General features: G+C 39.8%; 1 protein-coding gene across 1 annotated transcript in view; it reads left to right on the top strand.

Annotated features, from left to right (window-relative positions):
- Window positions 1-20,845, top strand: part of Snx7 (sorting nexin 7) — a 79,736-nt gene that overhangs the window by 40,926 nt on the left and 17,965 nt on the right. Inside the window, exon 8 of the mRNA XM_006977839.4 lies at window positions 19,772-19,924. Coding sequence (XP_006977901.1) covers window positions 19,772-19,924 — 153 coding nt within the window. The remainder of the gene's footprint in view (window positions 1-19,771; window positions 19,925-20,845) is intronic.

Below are 20,845 nucleotides of genomic sequence, written 5' to 3'. Positions count from 1 at the left end.
GGCAGTGTAAATCTGGTGAGATCTTGAACTGAAGAGGTAACAGTGGATTGCAGAGAAGGGTTAATGGGAGACAGGTAGGTGAAGAACAGATTCCTTGTGACCTCATGGATGAGAGAGGCTGCACTAACCTGGTCATTGCTAGCTGGCGAGAGGCAAATGATGGTTCTCAACACTGAGAAATAAAATAAGAAGAAGAAACTTAGAAATGTGCCACTTCAAATCACAATAAGGTAACATTTTGAGCAGAGATATTCAACAAAATTCTGGCCAAATTTTGTTAAGTCCCTCCTGTGGGAGTGTCTGCTCCAGGCAGGAGAAGAACAAGAAGGAAGGTCAAGAAGATAGGTCCTCATGAATCTTCCATGTTAGAAGGTGGGGGGGGGGAAACACCAAGTAATTACTCCCTTAAAAATTATTCTTGGTGATGTGAAGAGGAAGTAGAGCGAATCATATTTGGAGTATCTTTGGTAGGGAGACCTCTTTGTTAGTTGGTGGATTGTACACAGTGAGAAGATTATGGAAGTTAAGAAAGATTCTGAAATTTGGGAGCTGAGTGAATGGAAGGAAGTAATTTACATTAATTGGGTAGGGGAAGGCTCTGGGAAAAGTGAATGTAAGTGGGAATATGAAGAAATCAGATTTGGATATGTAAAATTGATGTGTGTGTGTCGGTATCAAAGTGGATACATTTAGTAGTGAATTACACAGAGAACCAGAAGGCCCATGGGGGAGGGGAGGGGTGCAGCTAGAGGTAATATTGAGATAGCATTTAAAGACTGAGAGCAAAAGGCTGGCATTTGAAGCCCTAGATTAGCTGATGTCACTAAAGGGAGAGAAACTAGTGAAGAAAGAAATCCTGGCCTTGGCTTTGACATAGACCACCATTAAGAGGTCAATGATAATGGGACAGTCAAAGAATGAATAGCTAGCAAGAAGGAAGAGAGGAAATTTATATAGCTTGACTTCTGGTAGGTAATTCAATGGGTGAGTGAAACAAACAAATCTAATTAGAGCCATTCAGCATTTGACCAGTTTTCCATTTAGGAGACATCTATTCAAACAGTTGGATAGAGAATCATAAATGTGAATATTGGTACAACATTTTGGTATGTTCTGGGCTGTGTTATGTGCTCTAATGGAGAATGTCTTCAGGGAAGTAGAGACTTCACATTGATAGTAAAAGAATGAGAGGGTAAGAACGACTGATATTATGAGAAGCGAGGATGTGTGGAAGCTAATGTACTTTGCAGTTTGGTTAAGTTTTCAGTCAGAGCTTCTGTTTGAAAATGCTTATTCACTTCCCCACCTAACTGTAAAATAAATAAAGTTCATCTGTGGTGCTAAATATGGCTGCATATCTTTTTTATTTTTATTTTTATTTTGGAATGAATGATTTATAGTTTTTCACTCAATGCAGCATTCGGATATAAATGAATATGAATACATTTGACATTTAGCAATATGTGCATAGACTGAAATTTGGATCTAGATATAATGCCATAGCTGTTTAGTACTATATTTATGTGAGCAAAAAAAATACATTTTCATAAGATCATTATAATATGAATTTGCATATAGCCATTTTCAGTAGCTCCAAGCAGATACCAAATTAATTCAGGCTGGTACTTGATCTGTATGACTTGCTATTTTTGAAACAATGTTTTACTCTCATCCTCAAATGGTGGTTATTAATTTCCAAATGTTCTTAGTGGTGTGCTAAATCTGCACAGAGAAAGATTGCCTTCTCTCTGATTCTAGGAAGCCAAGGAGATAAGAATATTAATGTAGTAAGCTGTTACCCTGACAGGAACAAGGAAAGCTGCACCTTTTTGGTATTTGCTCGCTCTCCTCTCCTCTCTAACCATCCAATTGTTACTTTTTTCTATATGCCTCATTCCTAATATGATGTGCATGCATGTTTTCCTCTCTCTTTGTGTGCATGTGTGTGTGTTTATCTGTATAGTATGGATGTATTGTATGTATATATGTATGTTCCCATGTGTATAGAGAAAGGAGCTTGATGATGGGTGTCTTTTGTGATTCATCTTTACCTTCTATATACTAAGGCAGAGTCTCTTACTGAACCTATAACTTGTTATTCTAGCTAACCAGCTTGCTTTCAAGATAACCCATCTCTGTCTTCCTACTGCTGGCATTGTAAGTAGGCTGCCACTCTATCCCATCCCCCAGCATTCATGTGGATGGTGGGTCCTGAACTCTGCTCTTCACACTTGGGTGGGAAATCGCCTTATATACTGAGCCATATTCCCAGCCTGATTTTCTCTCTTTTTGTCTGTTCTCCTATTGGTGTATTTCTCAACAGAACTACATGCAACATGTACATATGCTCACATAATCACAAAACACATGACTGTCCACTGGGAGGGCAGGAGATTTTCTCCTTGTATATTTATTTTTGACAGTTTATCCTAAATGGTATCCCATAAACTTCCTTCGAAGATTTGGGATCAGTATTATAAAAAGAACTTATATAATCAATTATTTAATCACAGAGTGGGGATATGACTTCCAGAATTGATTTATTCCAGCTACCATACATCCCATGGTTCAGAGACATGAAAAATTAGGGCTCATCACAAAGTAAGAACAGAATAGTAAGAATTCTAGATCAAAATAAAAACTACTAGCTGGGCGGTGGTGGCGCACGCCTTTAATCCCAACACTCGGGAGGCAGAGCCAGGCAGATCTCTGTGAGTTCAAGGCCAGCCTGGGTTACCAAGTAAGTTCCAGGAAAGGCGCAAAGCTACACAGAGAAACCCTGTCTTGAAAAAACCAAAAAACAAACAAACAAACAAAACAACAACAAAACTACTAAGTGTAACTCTTCCTATTTAGATAGGGTAGCAGCATCTTGATTCACATATACATAGCTGAGTGGGGATATGGATGGGGGAGAGTGATGCTATAACAAAGAGGTCCTCATCAGCCCTCTCCCAGAAGAATGTGCCAGGAGATGCCATGAATTCCTTTCCTTTCAAATATTCTTTTGCTAGACTCCCATTCAACAGTTCATTGGCTTGACTTGTAGTAAATTATAGATCCTATTTATAGAAACGTGTAAAAGGCAGTTTTAGAGAAAACCCTAGTGAATCTTTGATGAAGGATAATGAAAGTTGTCCACAAACAGGAGGCTGCTGGGTCTGGAATTGCTACATGGGTGTTTTCTTCTTAGCCATTTATCTTTGTGCTTCCAGCACTTCTAATACAGCAATCCCTGAAAAGGGTTTGAAGCTGAGGTCTTAACTCTAGTCCCAGGATTGCATGTGCTGGTCAAGAACATAGCATTTTCTGGCAGCGGTCATGGACTGACTTTGTAGTTTGGGGCACGTTTCTTACACTCACTTGTATCTTCCTCAGCTACGAGGGATGTGAGTGAAGAGTATCTTCCTAGAGTCCTCTCAAGCCATTTTATTAAAACCGTTAGCCTAGTTCTGAGCCTAAGTTGGCTTGTAAATTGGAAAACATATTAGAAGAACTTTTTTTTTTTTTGGTGTGTGCATTGTGCTTTTCATTCTTCTGCATCAAAACGTGGAGAGTGGTAGCTGCATCTTTGCTTGTCAGAGTTTCACAGTGTTGCAAAAGAATAGAGGGAGAAGGGGCCTGAAGTGATACAACACAACGCTCAGTGATACAACACTTGCCCAGCACCAGTGTTTTAACTGATCTTTTTTTTAAGCGAGGGAGGCAGACTTCAAAGTACTAAACTGTACTTCCTCAGTTTCCAGCTAGGCACGTTAGCCAGAGGAATGGCACTGTAATGACTATTTTCATGCATCTGGATTTAGGCAGACTGTTCAGACGTTGTGCTTGGGGGCCTGGATATTGTTTTAGCTAGGCCACTCTTGGTCTTATGTCACCAGTGTACAATAAAGGCCATTGGAAGGTGTGTCACAATTTTGCCTCTGCTCAGCATTGGCAGCACTGAGCATTTTATCACTTTCCTGAGGACCCATGAGAAAGTTTTCATTCCCTCATGGCAGCGGCAATTGTGCTTCCTGTCTTTTAAGTGATGGCTTCAGTTTTCTCACATATTGACTTTACCAGCTGATCCAATCTCTCTTCTCAGCCCATGTGTTGTATTAGTTGCCAGAATGGTGATAAATCCATTCGGATCTACTGCTGTCTGGCACATGTTTCCTTTACAGGTGGCATGGCTACAAGGTCAGCTTTATCTAGTCTTATTTCCATGCTTAATTTCTGTTGCACTTGAAAAAGATCTTCATTTATGTATGTGTGGGTAGGTGCTTCCGAGGCCAGAAGAGAGCATTAGATTCCTGGAGCGGGAGTTACACATGATTGCTCATGTGGCTGCTGGGAACTGAACTTGGATCCCCTGCAAGAGCAGCAAGTGCTGTTAATGGCTCAGCCATTCCTCCAGCTCCTGTACTTCTGTCTTTCTCCTCTTACTGTTTTTAACCCAGTGGAGAACAATTTCAGGAATCATGCTAAATCCAACAAGGAGCATCTGAAAAACAAATGAACAAGAACTAGAGGTTAAACTCCATATCATCTGCAAGACCAATCATTTTATACAGCATATCCATGACCAAGTTTTTTTTTGTTTTTTTTTTTAAGTTATTTCTTTGGGAATGCACAGACATAGGCATTTCTTTTGCAAATACAAACTTAAGCCCTGAATGGCTCCTGTCACTTTGACCCAAATCCTCATCAGCAGATACTTGAGGGGGAAAAAAGTACTTCTAAAACATTGCCAATGAAATTTATGTATGGCAGTAACTGTTTATTTCTTTGGGTAGGGAGGGGAGGACCTGATAGTGCTGACAGTGGCTTCTGTGTGTTTGTGGTGGGAGGGTCAGGAAGGGGTGAAGGCCAGCCCAGATTGGAGATCTTTGTTAAACCTCATTTTCCAATGGAAGGTCTCAAGCCCTGCCTTTCTCCAGAACCCTTTCCTTCCCTGTCTTCACTGCAGTAGGAAAAGTAACAGATGGAGAAGTAAAAAGTTCTTCTAGTTTACAATTCTAGCCTTATTTTTTTTTTCAGTATTTAAAGCAACCTTCTATGTCTGGTATTTGGATTTGTGATTTTCTTTGTGGGATCCTCCTGCCATGAGTATAATAGTTTAAACAGCTGGCCTATGCAGACACTCAACAGAGATTCAATTTCTTTTTAATTTAAACATTTTGTTAATAAAAAATGTGCCCTGAGGGTCTGTCTTACACATCTCTTTCACTTCCAGCTCTGCTTGGACACTCAATAAATATTTGATTATGCTTAGAGCAATAACACACAAGGAGCCAGGAGCCTGCAGAGGGCTTTGATTCTCTCGTCCTTAACTTGTAACCTTAATTAGACATTAGCCATTCTTTATCTGCGAACACCCAGAAATAATGTTTCCTCTAAAGAAAGTTTATTTTTGAAACATTCACTTTTACATCTAGAACTTTGGGTAATAAACATTTGCTAAGTTACAGTACAAATGTATGAAATACTAGATAATAATATCCTAAAATACATCTTTTAAAGTATGACCAACTTTATTATTTATTAGTATTGATTGTTTTTTTTAAAAAAGGAAGTCAAGTTGAGCATGGCAGTATATGCCTGCGGACAGCTCTGGTGGGACTAGGACACGAAGCGTGTAAGTTCAAGTCCAGATCGAGCTTCATGTGATGAGATCTTAACTCAAAGGAAGGAACAGTTGTTGAAAGCTTTTGTTTGTTTTCTGGATAGTCATTTTTATAGTAAGTGTATTTTGATTTTCATTTATGTATGTGTGGGTAGGTGCTTCAGAGGCCAGTCTTCAGGCATTGGGTAGTAAGCTTTTGTTTCTACTGAAACCTTTGTGAACTGGATAGCCAACTGGGGAGCATAGAATATTTATTGATAGATGTGGGGTTGGGGCAGTGTGGAATTCTCTGTCTATTCTATGTCCCTGTCCTAGGAGATCTTCCTATGGCCCCTAGTCCCATATGCTATACCTTTTTTCGGTAGTTCTATGAATTGTAGCTTGGTTTTTATTGACTTAAGAAATAATATCCATGTAGAAACAAATACATATCATATTTGTCTTTCTGGGTCTGGGTTAACTCTCTCAGAATGATTTTTTTTTTAGTACCATCAGTTTACCTCCAAATTTCATTCTTTTTAGTGATTGAATAATATCCCATTGTATAATGTACCACATTTTTTTATCCTTTCTTTATCCATCTAGTTTGTTCCTTATTTCTGGCTATTATGAATAGAACAGCAGTGAGCATGATTGAACAGCGTTTCTGTGGTAGGATGAAGGATCCTTTGGGTATATGCCCAAGAGTGGATCTTGAGGGAGTTTGAGTCCCATCTTCCTGAGGTATTGCCACACTGATTTCAATACTTAAGGTTACTTTTGATGATTGAATAGTTGAGCTACTTTGAATTACATCTGCCTAAAATTTGTGGGGTTTGATTAAATATCTGTGTACATGTTTAGCTCTCTCAATCACGTGTATCTATTTTTAGATGACCATCTAGATTTGCCAAAGCAGTTTATGGCCTACTAATATTTTCCCTAGTGATTTGTGATGTTGCCTATGAAATATATCTGAGTTTTGTTTTATATTCAATTCTTTTGTGTGAGTGTGAGTGTGTGTGTGTGTGTGTGTGTGTGAGAGAGAGAGAGAGAGAGAGAGAGAGAGAGAGAGAGAGAGAGAGAGTGTGTGCACATGTGTGTGGAGATCAGTGATAAACTTCAGATTTCATTTTTCAGAGGCCATCTACCTAGATCGTTTGAGAGAGTCTCTCACTGAACACCAAGGCTCCCTGATTTGGCTGCGTTGGCTGGCCTTTGAGCTCCATGGATATACTAACCCAATGATGGCATCACAAAAGTGCACCACCATGGCTGGATTTAAAAAAAAAAAAACAAAAACCTTTTTTTTCTAGCAAGCGCTTTTTCCTATTTCCTCAGCTATCTGCTTTATATGCAACTCCTTTAAGACCTTGATCTCTGGGCTGCTGAGCCAGTGGTAAACAGCTAGGTAACTAACTATTCCTGCGAATGACCTCATAATTACGTGTTTGAATATAGACTACTTACTAGAGTTTGGTTTAAACTGATGTCTCCTTCAAAATACTGTCATGCAGATACCCGATAATGTCAGAGGCTTTTTAGGAAGCAAACAAAAGCCATGATCTTTAAGGATACTCTTGGGAGAGAATCCCATCTTACAGTCCTGAGCATATAAACTATTGAATTATAGGTGGTCATGACCTTCTAGAGCTGTACTATCCAGTATGGTATACAAGAAACAGGTGCCATTTACATAAAGTTTGAGTACTACAATGAAATACCGAAGAACTTAGATTCCGCACTTCCATGTATGGCTATGGCTAGCACATTGCGTAGTTCAGAGTAGAGCATTGCTCCCTGGAGAGCAGCAGTTCTCAATCTCTGGGTCGCATCTCCTTTGGGAGGCAAACAACCCTTCCACGGGGGTCACATATCAGAAACCCTGCATGTCAGATAGTTACATTATGATCCATAACAGTAGCTAAAATCACAGTTATGAAGTAGCAAAGAAAATAATTTTATGGTTGGAGGTCACCACGCATGAGGAATTGTGATAAAGGGTCACAGCATTAGGAAGTTTGAAAACCACTGCTGTGGAGTACCCAATGGGCTAGCTCCATTTTAGAGTGTGCTATAATTTAAGCAACTGTTTTTAATCATAGAGGAGAAGTCATCTCTCATGGAACATTAGCTCTGATAATGATTCAAATAGAGGTGGTGAATGTCTAAAGAAACATCAGGGGAAATTCCTTGATTAAAGTATAAAATATGGCAATCACCAGATTCCTTTTTTGGATCACATGTGAGGTTGGTGTCCTATAACTCTGACAAAATCCCTGAGATAACTAATGTATAAGAAGGAGCAGTTTGTTTGGGAGGGTCGGGTCACAGTTTTAGAGCTTTCAATCAGAGGTCAGTCGGCCTTGTTATTTTATTTTGGGGCCTCTGGTGAGTCATTACATCATTACACGTGGCACAGCATGCTGCTTGCCTCAAGTGGCAGGGAAGTAACACAAGGAAGAGTTGGGCATCCCACAGTCCACTTTCGGCCACATCTCCAGTGATGTATACCTCCTATCCCCCCCACTTTAAGGATTCTACTGACTTTACTCCACCATTTTTATAGGGGAGACTAAGCATTCAATGTATGAGTCGTTGGGAAACACACCCAGACCTGTCACATGCACTTATATCACCTAAATACTTTTTACCATGTCATCCAACACACATACATTTTAAAGGTATATTTTGACCTATATTTCTGTATGTATATTCAGTCTCTTTCACATACAGTGAATGCAATGATACTAAAAATTCTGACTGAGTTAAATGGAAATGGAAATGCCTTCAAACAGCACTATGAGATATCCCACATATACACCCTCAAGTTCCTCTATCTCGATGTGGAGCTTTCTGATTAGAGAATGGTTTGGGTCAGAGGTTAGAGAACCCGAGGTCTAGGCAGAAGCTGATTCCTCTTAAAGGCTTTTAAAAATGGCCTACAGGAAGCCTTAGGAAGGAAAGAATACTCCTTATCCCCATGCCTATTTGCTGTTTGCCTGTGAAGAAAATTCAAGGGGATCTCTTTGTTTCCTAGAATGGTGCTATTTAAGTAATTGGCTTTCTGCGCCCACAGTGTACCGAGAAGCCATAATTACTATTTGAAGGATGCTAATGCTGTTGGAGGCGCTGGCTTCGACCATGATTCATCAGCAGCATTTGTGGGTGTTTCCCATCTCAAGTTGTCATTTTAGAGAAGCCATTGTGTACTACTGAACGAGTTACATTTGGATAATAAATTTGCAGTGGATTTCAAGGAGAGAGGGTTCTACTTTTTGAGAAATGTGTGAATTATGAAGTATGTTGAGAAAGGTACTACTTAGCAATCACGTGTGTGCCTGAGCAGCATTGTATAATCAAGCATTTAATTTCTTCAGACACATCTTACCTCTCTTATGAATCAGAAAATAATACAATTTTATTGTTAAGAGCCCTCTTCTCTCTCCCCTGCAATTTAATTAGTGCTTGTTAAGGAGAGGTAGCTGTCAGATCGGAATTTAATTTTTGAGTTTTCTATTGTCTTCTGATAGAGTGGCAATCTAAATCTTTTTATTTAGGTATGTTATTTTCAAGAACTTTTCCAAATGATAATTTCCTCAGCTTGTCTTATTGTGAAGAGAAAGTTTTAACATTTGAATAAATTGAATGGCTGCGCTTTTACTTTTCCATAAAAGGAAATAATGGAGAAGTCATTTAAAAAAGAAAACAGAGATATTATCATTAAGCATAATAATTCATGAATTATATTATTTTCCTTAAAATTTAGGTGATCTGTGCCTTTATGGATAGGGTCATTCACATTTTAACTTTTTAGGGTAATTTCCAGTATTAGGGGAAAAAATTCCTCAGAGAAATAATGGAAACACACATCAAACATTTCACTTTTCCTAAGATTATTCATTCAGTCTTCAGATTCCTTAAACTCTCACGTGACAGAAGGGAGGTGGTGGAGTAACTATGTAACAGACCCTGTGTACTGCGCTTGTAGACAGGGAAAGCACACTGAGGCCAAGCAGTCCTCGGGCCAGCAGGGACAAGCTGTCTCCTCTGGAAGGTGACATAGCTTGGAGGTTTTGTGCCATTCTTGTCCATAAATTGTAAGACTGTCATAAGCATGATGAGAGAAGCTGGCTTCTTTACTCACATTTCCCCCAAAACTGTAAATAAGTCCATTTTCCTTGACCAATTTCTGTTCTAATTCCTTTGGGAATATAGGGAAACTAAGGCAGTGGGCTGTGCCCTAAGGCTATGACCATATAGCACTGAACATAGTGGTAGGAAGACATGTGGTCTCATGACAGAGCTCACGTTCAGATAGGAAGGTACAATTGCTGTTTTGATTGAATGTTAAGTGTTGCAGGGCATAGACTGGATGTAAAATGGTTCATCCAAGACCCATCATAGTAGGAAAAGATTTACTGAGTAAACTGCAAGGCAGTGGGCAGGGCTAAAACAAAAGAACCTCCTGAAATAATACAGTGGGGTGTGGTGCTTTGTATTTGGAAGCCGCCCTCTTTTTTGTCTGAGTTTCTATTGTTCAATTCCTGGCATGCAAATTAGGGTGATTCTGATTAGCTGATGTTTGGCTGTGGGAAGGCACTAACCCTCTCATTGGTTACTGTTAATATGATTGGCTGTGCTCATTTATGTCATTTCTCTGCTTAAAGTTTGGCTGGAAGGAAGCAGTTGTCTTCTTCAGTGGTGTTATTAGGAGTGATTCCTGAACCATGCTCATACCATGAAAAGTCCTGTTTGTTTGTTTGTTTGTTTGTTTGTTTGTTTGTTTGTTTTTCAATCATGCCTCCTACATTAAAGAAACAAACACTGAACAAAGATGGGAAAAACAATAACACCATGCTTAAAACAATGTTCTGCAAAGGATCATGTGGGGACTTAATTAAGCAGAATTGAAGAACTTCTAAGGTTTAAAATTGAGTCCTTGATTACATTCTTTATTTTTATCTCCTTTTCTAACATTCTATATTATTTAAATTTGTTTTTTCTCAAAGATATTTTATATTTTTAATCAGCTGGACTTTTAGTACTTTATAGTTTTGTAATTACCATAAATTTTTACTTTAAAACATTGTATTTCCTAACATTATTTTGGTAAAAAGTAAACACATGTAGCATACTTTTGCTTATTTATCTTTATTCAGCTGTCTTCTAAGTAGTTTTCAATTTTAGCAATTTGTTGAATGTGATTTTTCTGTGTGGAAATTTCTATCACTAATACATATCAGTTACTCTGTCTAATTTATTCAATAATGATACCTTGCATTTACCCTTTCATTTGTACCAGTCTGGCAAAAAGCATGGTGATGTTATTATCAACAGTAAACTCTTGAGTTGTTCTTGATTCTAAAGTAAATGCTTTCAAACCCCTTTTATTCATAGTGATATTTATTCTATGTCTTATATGTCTTAGTTACTTTTCTATTGCTGTGATAAGACACCATGACCAAAACAACTTATAAAAGTGTTTATTTGGAGCTTATAGTTTTAGAGGGTTAGAGTCCTTGATCATCATGAATGAGCCTGGTAGCAGGCCGGCAGACATGGCATTGGGAGCAATAGCTGAGAGCTCATATCTTGATGCAACAAGTCCTAGGGAGATAGAGAGAGAGAGAGACAGAGAGAGAGAGAGAGACAGAGAGAGAGAGAGACAGAGACAAAGAGAGATAGAGAGACAGAGAGAGAATGGTGCCAGTCTTTGCAACCTCAAAGCCCAGCCCCAGTAACATACTTTCTTCAAGGAGACCAAAGCTCCCTAATCCTTCCCAATCAGTTCTACCAACTAGGGACCAAGTATTTAAATATATGATTTTATTGGGGCCATTATCATTCAACATACACTATAATATTTTTCATATATATTATGTATTTTTTATTTTTTGAGATTGTAGGCAGTTATATCATTTCTCCCTTCCCTCTCGTCCCTCCAAATCTTCCCATATACCTCTCCTTGCTATCTTACAAATTCATGACCTCTTTTTTTGTTAATTGCTACATGCAATTATGTATATGTACATCTCTGTGTGTGTGTGTGTGTGTGTGTGTGTGTGTGTGTGTGTGCAGTATATGTATAGATATATCCCTAAGCACAACCTACTCAGTATGTGTAATGTTATTTATATGTATGTTTTCAGGGCTGTCCATTTGCTTTTGGATAATCAGAGGCTGTCTCCCATTCTCAGCATCCCTTTGTTACTTGTAGTTCTTTGTGTAGATTTGAAGCCTCCTGGGCTTTTGCCATCCTTGTTAGCATGTCTGTGAAGGCAGTGATGAGGTGAGGATAAGGTATGTTTACTTGTAATGTTGGACATTATAATATCAGGAATCAGTGCTTTAGAGGATCGATGATTAATGGATTCATAGTCAACAACAGCAGTTCTGTCTTTGAGAAGCAAGTATAATCTCCCCTACATTCCATTACATCCCAACTACAGTTTCCCCTCCCTGCTCACCTCCCACTCCTCTCCACCTCCCTTCTCCCCAGATCCACTCCCTTCCATTTCCTTTCAGAAAATAGTAGGCCTCCAAGAGATAACAACCAAACACAGCAAAACAAGATACAATAAGACAATCCAAAAGCCCTCATATCCAGGCTGAACAAGAAAACCCACTAGGGGGAAGAGTCCCAAGAGTGGAAATGAGTCTTACTATGTTTTTAGCAATGATTGAAGCTTTAGCACAAATATTGAAGAAAGTTGGCCAAATATTTGCTATCTTTCTAGCAATCCCATGGAAGTAAACTGTAGGGAAGCCCACCTCTCTCTCCCTCTGTCTCTCTCCCCCTCCGTGTGTGTGTGTGTGTGTGTGTGTGTGTGTGTGTGTGTGTGTGTGTGTGTGTGTGTATGTGTGTGTATGTGTGTGCATGCATGCATGTGAGTATGGGTATGTGCAAATACGTGCATGAACATGCCACCACACACATATATACATGTGTAGTAAAAGGACAACTTGTGGAAATAGGTTCTCTCTTTCCACCACATCCTTATCTATCTTTCTGTCTATCTATCTATCTATCTATCTATCTATCTATCTATCTATCTATCTATTTTTCTGTGTGTGTGCACACACGCACACATCCTACCATGCTCATGTCTACATGTGTGGTTCAAAGGACAACTTAATGGAATAGATTCCTCTTTCTACCACGTGGTTCATAAGCAGTGAGCTTAGGTCATTGGGCTCAGCCGCAAGTGCTTTCCACAGGAGCCATCTCACTGGCCCATCTACTCATATTTCTATCACAAATACTGTGACAGACACTGTTGGCAATCATGGCAATTAACTTCTCTAGAATCATCATTGCTGGAGTATATAAATTATTTATTAAGCATATAGCTCAGCAAACCCATTTTCTTCTGACACATGTTTTAATGTGGTATGAAGTCTTTATTTTATCAAAACAGCTTAATTTCTGTCATCTTAAGTATCTGCCATGCATCCCCCCCATAAACCTTAAGCACACCAGTATCTAATGCAAGCTTAACATTTCTTAAATGTTCTCTGGCTTCACTCATTTGTTTATCTGCCTATGTTCTTTATTAGTGTGTGTGCGCGCGCGCACGGTGTATGTGTTCATGTATGCAGGTGCATGTGCCTGGGTACAGAGACCGGAAGGTAACTTAGGATGACTTGCTCTTGCTCTATTACTCTCTGTCAGATCTCTCTTTGAAACAGCAAGCCCAGCACCCCTGCAGTCTCTTCCCTCTACAGCATAAGCCACACTTTGTGGCCACACCCTACTTTTTGATGTGTGTTCTGGGATCTGAACCCTTGAGCTCTTGTGGCAAATACTCCTATCCACTGATCCACCTCTCCAGCCTTGAGAGCACTGGTTTCGACATTTCACATGAGTGCCTCCACTTAAGCCAGGATGTCCACAGAAAAAAATAACTGAAGTGAAATGGCAAGGGGAAGCTCTTGTCTTGCTTTCTAGAGTGAAAATATAAGTGAAAAACTGTGTGCTGGCCCACTTTCCAACAGTCTTCCAGAAACTTCTGTCTGTAGTCATGTGGCCTATTTGCCTTGGGACTGTGGTGAGACAGAACATCATGGCCTGGCAGGGCTGCTCAGTTTATGACAATGGAGAAGGAAGGGGAGAAAGTGTGGGACAGAGGTCCCCACATCTGCTTCAAGATCATGTGCCCATTGACTTAACTTCTCATTAGTCTCCTACCACAAGCTTCCACCATGTCCTAGTATCACTGGAACCAGTGGCAGTCTTAACTCACAGGTCTTTGGGGGAGGGCTCAGATCTAAATGATAGCTGTTCTATAAGGGAGAGGCATGTCTTCAGAGTGAAGCTGTGTGTCTGCTGCTCCTCCATGCAGAGCCCTTCTCTGGGTGGTTCCCATGTAGTTTTACCCTTTTTCCGTAGCTCTGTTATTTTACCACTTAAATACTTAGCTCCTCTTATGTACAATCAAGATGCCAGTTCAAACAGCCTGTCACTTGCCAGCTTGACAAAACTACCAAAATTAGTACCCAATGTTAGTTTGGAAATTTCAAGCTGTAAATGTCATCTTGAGGCTTCTGATCTTGAGTTCTCCTGCCTTCCCAACATTGACATTTAACATCCTCTTATAACTGAATGGATCTTAATATCTCTACAATACTCCCAGATGAGAAGGGCAGTTTGGGAGAGTGACTGCATTGCTACCATTGCCTTATTTTGTTTCCTAGCCCATCCCATCTGCCCTTCCACTTCACATGCTAAGCAACTTGAACTTTTTTTCCTGGTGCCTATATCTAAACTCCTCTACCTCTGCCTTCCAGCATTCGTTCTCCACCTTCCCTGGTATCACGAGAATCTGTTTGGGAAGCTATTTCAGAAACTCTTCCCTTAAAACCCAAACACCCTCAGCAATCTTAAGACTTCACAGCCACCCACTTGCCCATCCACTGCTCTCTCCTGCTCCTATTCTAGGTCCCAACAATAGAGAGCCACCTGCAGTTCTTCCGAAACTCCAAAATAAGCAGCGTGCTTCTGGGAATCTCTACTTGCCATCCGCTTCCCATGAATTGTTCCTCGGGTGCTCTTTAACCAGTTGCTCTGTATTTCTCCCATCAGCAGGAGTTGGTGACGGCTACTACCTCTACTCCCCATCTTTTAGGGCCTGATAGAGACTAGATGGGTGCTGAGTGAATACTGGAGGGTGAGTGAGTGAGTGAGTGCAAGCCAGACCTTCCTTGTTCTTCCTCTTGATAATGTCCTGAGCTCTGATTCCACTCCATTGTTTTCCTGTCTTCTCTCCTTTTTCCTGTCTCTTTTAGCCACCCCCACCTCACTCTGTCTCATCCACTCAAAACAGCCCTCCAGGTTCCCGACAAAGCCTCCAGTGCTGACCCCTGTAGAATCCACTTCACACCCAGACACTTCTACCTTCTAGTCTCTAGGCCAGGTTCCCACCGCATTTCTTACCTTTCTTCTTGCCCACTCCAAATATCATCTCTCCCTTCTTTGTCTCGCTGTAGCATAATGTCTGTGCTCATGCTGTAGCCTCACCCAGATGTAAGGCCTAGTGAATAATTAGTCAAAATAACTCCTGCCCCACAACCAGAAATAATCTTTTATCCTGCATCTGTATATTCCTTTAGACACTTCCTCCTAAATGATAGATGCATTATGGTCTTCCTTTTACCCATAGCTTTCTGCTTTTGCTTTATTTTGCATATTTGTATCTTTATAGATGTCAATCTCCTTGATAAAGAGAGCTGAATGAGTTCACCCTTCAAAGTCCTGGGCAAGCTAGGCCAGTGTGTGGGTGGTCACACTGTGGGCACAGAGAGAACACATGCATGGCAGATTTCGATTTGAAATCCTGTTATGTCACAAGTCACTGTAGTCTTTGTTAGTCCTTTCTCCCAGGTTCCCATCCTCTAATAGAAAGAAAAGAAAACCTAATTTACAGTATGTTTATGTAGATCAAATATGGTGACATATGCAATGCATATAATCTAAACCAATAGCACCTGGCAGAAATGTATTAAGTATCCATTATTGTCATTGTTACTATTACTATAGGTATATACTATCTGAAGGTGATCTTGGTTCATCTTCTAGTATTAATGAGCTTCTTTTAACTGTATGGCTAATTTCTAGCTGAATAAAACTGAAGCTAGAATCTACCCATTAGCTTTACCATTAAATAGAAACCTTTTCTCATTACCTTCCAGAGTTTTATTACTAATTTTTTTTTTTGGTCTTAGAACATTTTTCTGGTAATTGCTTGCTTTTTCAAGTTTCACCTGACAGAGGCCCAATTGCTGCAAGTGTTTATGAAAAAAAAATTAGGAAAATGTTCAGTCCTCTCCACCCAGTCCTTTTCCACACTATTTTACAATCCAGAATATGAATTAAATTCCAAATGGTTACAGTTAGCAGAGCCAGCCATTTGTTAGTGCCTAATACACTGGAACACTGGAGGGGCTGTCTTGGCCTAGCAGGTTTCTAACACATCCTGTTTTTCACACATTTGTTAATTTTTATTGGATGTCTGTGTTCTGTCAAAATCCAGACAGATGGCAGACTCAAAAATACCTGACCATTGTAACAAAGCAAGTAATAAGGGGTTGGGATTGTAGCTCGGTTGGTGGGGTACTTGCCTAGAATGCACAAAGCCCTGGGTTAGAGCCTCAGAGCTGTATGTACCAGGTGTGAGCATGCAGGAAGGCAGTGAAGGCTGAGTAGGTTCAATATCAGCCTCTCCTTTGTACTGAGTCTGAGGGCAGTCTCAGAAAAGAAGTAAGAGAATTGAAGTCTCCTGAGTAACTTATGAGAAGAGCGTCTAGTTCTTAAGTTATGCTTTCATGGAGCATTAAACGATACAGTGCAGACTATTCTTTTCATTGGGTGTCTTGTGCTTCTTTTTTTCTGTTGAATTAACATCCCCAGAAAATGATTCACTGTGCAGAAATTTTCTCAGTTTTCTTCTTCCAACTGAAATAATGAACTTGTCAACAGCAACAAAATTCAGCAACAAAACCATCAAGAATTGGTCATAGTTATTTGAGGCATCGGTGTCATCCCTCACACTGGGAAAGACAAAGTTAGAAACCAGCACTAGTGATGCACGTAAGGCCCAGATTTTGACAGAAGAATGACACATTGCCGGAGACCCAAGTACCAGAGGAGGAAAGGATGTCTGTGTCTGTTGTAACAGCTAATGCTACTGGTGTGGTGTTCTTGGTCATGATGGTCAAGGCCAACCACTTACTAGGCAAATTGTCAGAGACTGTGTAATTCAATGTTCTGCATTTCATGTATTTAAATAAATCCTATGAAGTAAGTGCAATTATTTTTGTTTGGTTTATGGGTGGAGGAGCCAAGACTTGAACAAATAGCCTTACATTATCAGATCCTCAACCTGAAGTTGAACCCACTCTCTACTGCTAGTCCTAATGCTGCACTGATAGACTACTGACTTGGTCCCTGAGGCCAGAAAAGAACTGTTCTCTAGAACTGTAGCAGCCCCTGGACAGAGCTGGACCATCATCAATCTGACCTTGTTTGAAGGGCTTTAACACAGCTCCCTTACAGAGTGACAGAAGACAATTTTGCTGTAAATTGCTTATAGCAGTGGTAGCTCTTAACTGTCACAGAAAAAGGAGGAAGATAAAATGTAAGAGTAAAATACTATGTTTCTTGAAGCTGGTTGCTGGAGACTCTCCATGCCAGCCATCTCATGCCCATGTGTTATACTATAGACTAGAAAGCGAAGCAGAGGAGAATATTATCACAGTTGGTGGGTGGACCCTGGACCCTATATATTTGTTTAATATCTGTATGGCTCTGCAGCTGGGAAGACTAGCCAGCAACTCAGAGGAGTAAGACTAACAGCCTCAAAGCCCTTTTTTAGCAGGTATCTATCCTGCTTGAATTTGATCTTTTAACAGCTTTGCTTCAGGTTTAGCTCTTAGTATCCACTCCCTATGATTACTAGCCATTCGGTTAACACTCTGATAGACATATTCCCTACATTTAACTAAATAACGACCCAAAAAAATATAGAGGCTTGTAAATTGACTAGTGACATCATTGAGATAGTTCTGCCTAACAAAGCAAACATGGAAACAATACACCATGAACCTTACCACTGAAGTAAATCTGCCATTGGGAATATAGGATTATATACATGCCCGCAGGTGAGTGTGTGTGTGTGTGTGTGTGTGTGTGTGTGTGTGTGTGTGTGTGTGTAGTAGTAGTAGTAGTAGTAGTAGTAGTAGTAGTTCATGTTTTATAAAATCTGTTCTTGGGAACATAAAGTATAAAATTACAAACAGAGGTAAAGTTTTATACTAAGGGAAAAGTTAATTCAAACATCAGTAAAAATATATTTTATTGACCTTAAGACATTTCCACATTGTAATTTCCTTGAAATAAGAAATGCTTCTTAAATGATGGCCCTTTATAAATCCAGCCAACCACAAATGATGCCTGAGTATAGTGTCCCTTTTAAAACATGAAAGAGGTGGTGTCATTAACATGAGAGAGATATCATTTCTGTTCATATTTCCTGACTTTGCTGTGGTTCTGTAAACTCCCGAGCCCTTCCATGGACTGTATAACTATGAGATCTTCTTCCTGCTGCTGTTTTTACCTCCTCTTGAAGGACAAGGACTTCCTCTACTTTGTTCAGTCGCCCCAGCCTCTTGTTGAATCTGACAGCCAGCCATGTGTCCATCTCCAGTTCCATGTCTTATCCATGCCCTCTGATAAGACAGCTTTGACCGAGAGGACCCCATGTCTCACTCTCAAATATCAGATCTCAATTGTAGTGGTATTTTCTTACTTAGGTTTCCTTTGGCCATTTTATCTAAAATTTCAGTAGCCTACCATTTTCTTTCCAGTGTTAGTCTTCATTTTCTGCTTTAGCTTTTATACTAGCTGATGCTTCATATTTTATTTATTTTGCTTATAGTTTGTCTCTCCCCAGGAGAAAATAAACTCTAGGAAAAGCGAAAAGTTTTGTCTAATATCTTCACTGCTGAGTCTTCTAGTCCCAGAGGCATGCCTGGCACAGACAGGACACTTAATAAATTATTCTGAGTTTATTAACAAACCATACATATGTGAAATATGTCTCAGTGTGCTTAATCTAAAGACTAAACCAATGTCATCATGCTCCAAGTTTGGTAGGGACGAGGAAGAAAAATGTAAAGATCACAGTAAGCCTGTTTAATCAAGGATGGACTCGAGGTCAGACATCTTGAGATTGTAAACTTGCTTGAGTGTCCAGTGTGCTAGATATTTTTATGTCAACTTGACACATGCTAGAGTTATCTGAAAGGAGAGACCCTTGATTGGGAAAGTTTATTCATAAGCTCCAGTAGAACATTAGTGATTGATGGGGGAGGGCCCAACCCATTATGGGTGGTGCCAACCCTGGGGGTGGACCTGGCTTCTATAAGAAAACAGGCTGAGTAAGGTATGGTGAGCAAACCAGTAAGCAGCACCCCTCCATGGCCTCTGCACCAGCTCCTGCCTCCAGGTTCCTACGCTGCTTGAGTCCCTGTCCTGACTCCCTTCAGTGATGAACTACAGTGTGGAATTGTAAGCCAAATAAACCCTTTCCTCCCCCAACTTGCTTTTTGCTTACAATGTTTCCTTACAGAAACAGTAACCCCAAACTAAGACATCCAGTTACCTAAGAAAAACTGTGTAAGTTATCTGCATATTTGAAAACATAATCTCTGTGGCTGGTAAAAAATAATTAAAAATTTCAAGCCAGACCTGAAAAGGTAAAGTGAAGGAAGAAGCCCAGTATCTTTTAACATAAACGTAAGTAGTATCACCATTAATGATAGTGATCATGAGAGTATGAGTATAATTCTTTTCCAGAGGTGTTCTATTCAGTTTTCTTTGTTTTGTAAAGAGTGAAATTGAAGCACAGGGTTTGAGATCTTATCCAAACTGCTCGTGTGGCAGACCTTAGAACCATTCAACAGTGTCTACTGAATGCAGTGTGCTTTCCAATTTTAGCTACTATGCATGGTCAGTTCTGATGACTTCCCCACCCCAAACAGTTGCTGGTTTTTTTTTTTTTTTTTTTTTTTTTTTTTTTTTTTTTTTACTTTCTTAATGTAATGGTCAGTCTATGTGGACTCAGTGAATTCTCCATGGGGTGAGACCACACACTTCAACTTACCTTTCTCTGTGGCCTGCTTCAGCTTACAGAAGACATCGGAAAACTTGAAGACAAAGTGGAATGTGCTAACAATGCCCTGAAAGCAGACTGGGAAAGGTGGAAGCAGAACATGCGAAATGATCTCAAGTCAGCGTTTACAGACACAGCCGAGGAGAACATCCGCTACTATGAACAGGTAAGCTGTGCTTCCTGGTTAATAAATGGGATGCTCTTGACTGTCTACCTGCCCCATTGAAAGAGTCACCGCCACAATCCAAAGCCTCCTTGGTGACTTCCTACTGGCTTGTCGTCCCCTCCCCACACACACACACACACACACACACACACACACCATTGATTATTCTGGAAGGATTTGCATTCCTCAAGAGGGTGGAATGTTCCTGATGGTTTGTTTAGTTTCCCCTTTTCTGTGTCTATCTCATAAAGAACTTACAAAGGAAGAAAAGGAGCAGACCTTAGGAGAACAAAATCAGTCCAGGCTGCCCCTGAAGCCTTTGTTTGTGCTATCCCATAGCTAAAAAAGCAGCGTGGGAAAAGCAACTGTTCTATGCATCTATGCCAGAGAACCAGGTATTTGGGGGAAGGTGTGGTGGTGCTTAGTTAGCATTTTTCTTTTTGAATAATCCTTTTTAAGTTTGCAACTAACTATTCCTCAAAGAAGTTACTTTCTCAAATGAATTTCATAATGTTATCACTTTTCCACCCCCACATAGTCTAAACATACTTTCCTGGAAGAATATTTAAAATTTAGGTCTCTACCATTACCTCTAACAAAAATAACAAGTATATGAAAGTGATAGGTTAAGAAATTTATGCTATATACCTGCAATAATTATCATTTTTAAAGTACTTTCAATTTAAAAGTTATCTGTTTTGAAAGATGAACTAATATGGATATTTTCATAAAATGAGAATTAAATGAGCACTTACTGTCAACCAAACATTCATTATTCAGGAACCCCGAAGAACGGACATAACACAGTCCTTTTCCCATGGACTTAGAGTTAATATAGGAAATGGTTAAAACAAGGGATCCTAAAAATTGCAATTCATGTTCTAGTACAGAAAGTCATTGCAGGGAGAACCCTAATATAAG

Source organism: Peromyscus maniculatus, chromosome 6 (genome assembly GCF_049852395.1).
Source record: "Peromyscus maniculatus bairdii isolate BWxNUB_F1_BW_parent chromosome 6, HU_Pman_BW_mat_3.1, whole genome shotgun sequence".
Lineage (NCBI taxonomy): Eukaryota > Metazoa > Chordata > Mammalia > Rodentia > Cricetidae > Peromyscus > Peromyscus maniculatus.
Note: the sequence above shows the minus strand (reverse complement) of the source record. Positions and strands in the feature narration are given on the sequence as shown.